Here is a 4,088-nt window from a genome sequence, read left to right as displayed (position 1 = left end):
TTTGGTCAGCCCTGAAGTGGTCAGGCAGTTGGACTAGATGGTCCTTGTAGGTCTCTACAGGGACCAGAGACAGGGCTGGAGACGAGGCCTCAGCAGGGGTCCCAGGTCCAGCCATGAGATGGGGCCAGAGACAAGCTACAGGGTACACCGAGGAGATGAGCTGCCTACAGCATGTGAGATGTCCATCCAGGAGGCAGGGCCAGAGACAGGCACAGCTACAGCATAGCTCACGGAAGGACTGACGGCCCCAGCTGGGCTGTAATGGGACTTCTGGGCCCATGGGCAGGAGGTGAGGGTGGAGAGCCCAGGTGAGGCAGGTCAGGGCTGTTAAGGCCTACTCATGTCTTCAGGGCCCTGACACCTGCACACACAAAATTGAAACATGTGACAAAGGTGAAATTATCTGCTAACTTCTCTGGAAGGATCGAAACTATAAACTGAAAGTTAAGGATTTTTGAAAAACAATGAAAAAAATTGAAGCTATTATGTTACTGTATAACTTATGCCATGATCCAGTTTGAACACTGCATGCTGTTGCTGTCCTTCCTTCTCAGAAAGGTATAGTAGAAGTAGGAAAATTATAGAGAAGAGTAACAAGAAAGACCAAAAATATGGAATGAGCTCTTAGTTGCTCATCCAGTTCTTACACTTTCGCTTCAGTAACTGTTTTTTGCCACTCTTGGATACATGACATTGGGCTATCTGGAATTTGTTTCAGTTCTCTATGACTGCTATAAAACATTTAGGTATGAACTGTTAGGTTGTGTGATAAAAGCTTGTCTGCAGACCCATGAAAGAACTGAGAGAGGTGATGGCAGGTGGGGGATCCCAAATCACACCCTGCCCGGCTGCTCCCAGGCCCACCATGGGAGCCATCAGCCCATCAGAGGCCCATCTCCACAAGGCCAGGGGAGCACAGAGTCCTGAAGGCAGACAGGAGCCCAGATTAAGGACGCAGAGGGAGGGACAGCCTGTCCCAGGAGAGCCTCAGACCCACTGTCCAGCCATGGGACCCATCAAGGTGAATCAAAGCCAGATCCCCTTTTGGACTGAGGGGAGATGCCACCTGGGGTATGGGACACATTATGGGGTGCAGAGGAAGAGCATTTTGGGATTGCACAGGATTTATTATGGGGAAGTAAAGGGATAAGGGGATAAAAAGGGCTGGATGTGTGTAAATAGGTGATATGCTTGTCTGGCCATGCCCTGCTCCTGACCAGCACAGTCTGTCCTATCTTATTAAATTCCACTTCTAACTCTTTTCCTGGCTGAAGGGCATCTGTTCTGTGTGTGCATGTGTGTGCGTGTGTGTGTGTATGTGTGGCGGCTTGAGTGCCAGCAACCAGAGTCAGACGCTGGGGCAGAAGCCCGTGTGTCCATGGTGCCAGCGGCTGGAGCGAGCGAAGGTCTGGGTGCTGGCGGCTGGGCTGGGACCGTGGGCCAGAAGGCCTGTGCGCTGAGAGCCAGTGACTGGAGGGACCGGAGTGAGTAAAACCAAGCGCCAGCGCCTGGCGTGGGACTGGCGTGGAACTGTGGGTCACAGGGGCCTGTGTGTCTGTGGTGCCAGTGGCTGGACCGAGTGTGGGTGAGTGTGTGAGCACTAGTGAAGAGCCAGCTGGACAAGCCCACGGGTAGGTGAGGTGGCCTGGGAGCTGGGTATGAGTGTTTGCCTCCAGGGGTGAGGGGATGGTAGGTTGACTGCTGCAGGACCAGGGGAGTCCTGACCAGCTCTGGGTGTGTCACAGTGTGTCTCTAAGGGCAAGACCACAGGGGGCTTGGCTACTGGGAACCGGAGTAACCCCCCTGACCGCAGCGGGGTTGGCTACTGGAGTCCCAGTCTGCTTTGTCAGTGTGTGTGAGATGGGCTGTACCAGCAGCTGTAGTGGGGCTGTGTTCTTGGGAGCTTGTATCCAGGTGCTAGCAACTGGGGAGACTGGGATCCAGGGGCACCTACTGGGCAGTACCACTTTTTCTGCAGTATGTGACGATGTTTTATATTAGCTGGAACTTCCTAGTAGTAATTAGGGTTGTCACATGGTTTAATATAGCTTAGAGTTGATGAAAGCGTGACTAACCAAGGTCTGATCATGTTCTATCAGGATGGGATGAAATATCCCAATCGAATACAATGGAAACTGCTGCTATACATGCAAACACCATTCCTGTTTATCTAAGTATCAGAAATGGTCCTGCTCAATAACATTCAATTTATGATTTGTTGATGCTTGCTTTATTCAGTTTCTTTCCTTATTAGAACTATTATAAGACAACAGAAACCCTTACTAAGGAATTAATTATTTCCTTAAGACATAATTTACAATGAAATAAGAAACTTTATAAAAGGAACAAAATGTATGCTTTTCAGCTGTTTGTATGTCCTTCCTGTCTTCTCTGGATGGAAGCCAAGGAACCAGGATATTTCTGGGATTCTGTTGTATTTTATGGGTGTTTTAATCTCATACTGATCTTCTTCTATCCATGGCTTCTCCAGTGGATGGTCTTCAAACTTGCCATACATTGGACAAGCATGTAGAAGCGAAGATGCTAAAAATATATTTGCATAAATTGTCCTTGAAGGAGCAGTCGTTTCCCAGAGGTGGACCTCGTCATTGGGCTTTATGACCTTGCTTGTTCACCTTCTATCTCCATGTATCTCCTGTTCCTTTCGACAGAGTGGTTCAGTTTTGCTGGCCACGTTTCAGTCTTCACTCTAGACTGTTGCTAAGAGTAATTTCAAAGTGCATAAGGGCTTAAATTTGCTCTAGCTTGGTGAAAGACTTCTGGGGCAAATGTTCAAGCTGTTGTATAAAAGGGTATTGTCTTTTCTTTTCTCTGCCATTTTTCCGAAGAAAAATGTGTTCAGGTTATTTATATGTAAAAGGATAACTAAATAGCAGAGCCCAGGAGAGGTGGGACTGTGGTTCCCCTGTCCATATATCTACTACAAGTTCGTGAATCTCAAGAGAAAAGCTTTGAGAAAGGAAATGCCAAAGAAAAATTTCTATCCACTGTGTTTGGTATCTCACCCCACTAAGTGTACAGGCTTTTCTGAAATTCATTCCTACGTGCACGCTTTGGTATTTGGGAACTGGAAAGCCTAGTTTGAATTTGTTGATTCCATTCTACACCTTAATTCCACACTTTAGAGTTGGGCCTGGGGACACAGAGGACTGCCATAGATAAGTCCCTATATTAATTTGTGTCTTAGTGAGCATGCAGGAAATGTATGACAGGCACAGTATAAATTATATTTTACCATTACATATAATTTCATGCTGTTGAGATTTTTTGAAAGGTTAAGGAAAATGTTGGGAACCTGTCTCTTTAAATTCATCATTGCAGCAGCTATTGATTTGTCTACTCAAATGCTCTGTTTCACATCAGTGGGTACTGTTATTTGAAGGACTTATTTCTATGCTTTTTTGTCATTTTGAAAGAATTGGTGAGGTCGTCAGGAGAGGCCATTTCTGAGAGAGAACGGTTTCACTCAAAAGTGAATTGAAGATTGGGCAGGGGAGAAAAGACTTCCAAAACTGATAATAGGTATACAGGTATTGTCATAGCAGATTAAATGGCTAGTTCATTTTTCACAGCTGATCTCTGGCATTTCAAAAGCAGGGTTGTATCTCCTAACATAATTACGGATAGAGATGCAAATGAAGGAAATTATTTTTTTTTTTGGCCATTGCTCCAATGAAATTCCAGTTTTTACTTGCTTGTGAAGGTTATTAATTTTTTTTCCCTGGGGCACACTGTAGATAGATGAAGATTGATTGTTCATTGCCTCTCTACATGCATTTTTTTTCTTACAAGAGATGCTGCACAACTTTTCTTTTTTGAAGGCATAAGAGGGCACAGAACACAGATGTTCCTACCTTAAATGTTTAGGCCCAAGGACGTTTGTGGTTTACCAGAGGAAAGCAAGCGTGCACATATACTTGCTGAAATGAAGCCTAGTAAGACTGATTAGAGATGCCAATTTATCAGTTTCATTGAAAATACTTGTGGCTTGTATTTTCATGAAAAATTTGAATGATAAATCTTGTAATATTTGTCTGATTTTATTTTTTCCTTTTCCTCCCCCCCCC

The 4,088-nt window shown here is 45.2% G+C and overlaps 1 protein-coding gene across 1 annotated transcript in view; it reads left to right on the top strand.

Annotated features, from left to right (window-relative positions):
- Positions 1-865: 865 nt before the first annotated feature.
- The window catches only part of KAL1 (Kallmann syndrome 1 sequence), a 130,176-nt gene continuing 126,953 nt past the window's right edge, over positions 866-4,088 (top strand). The window contains exon 1 of the mRNA XM_009333416.1: positions 866-1,021. Within this exon, the coding sequence (XP_009331691.1) occupies positions 866-1,021 (156 nt within the window). The remainder of the gene's footprint in view (positions 1,022-4,088) is intronic.

Source organism: Pygoscelis adeliae, unplaced genomic scaffold (genome assembly GCF_000699105.1).
Source record: "Pygoscelis adeliae isolate BGI_AS28 unplaced genomic scaffold, ASM69910v1 Scaffold69, whole genome shotgun sequence".
Lineage (NCBI taxonomy): Eukaryota > Metazoa > Chordata > Aves > Sphenisciformes > Spheniscidae > Pygoscelis > Pygoscelis adeliae.
This window is presented reverse-complemented; position numbering and strand designations above follow the sequence as displayed.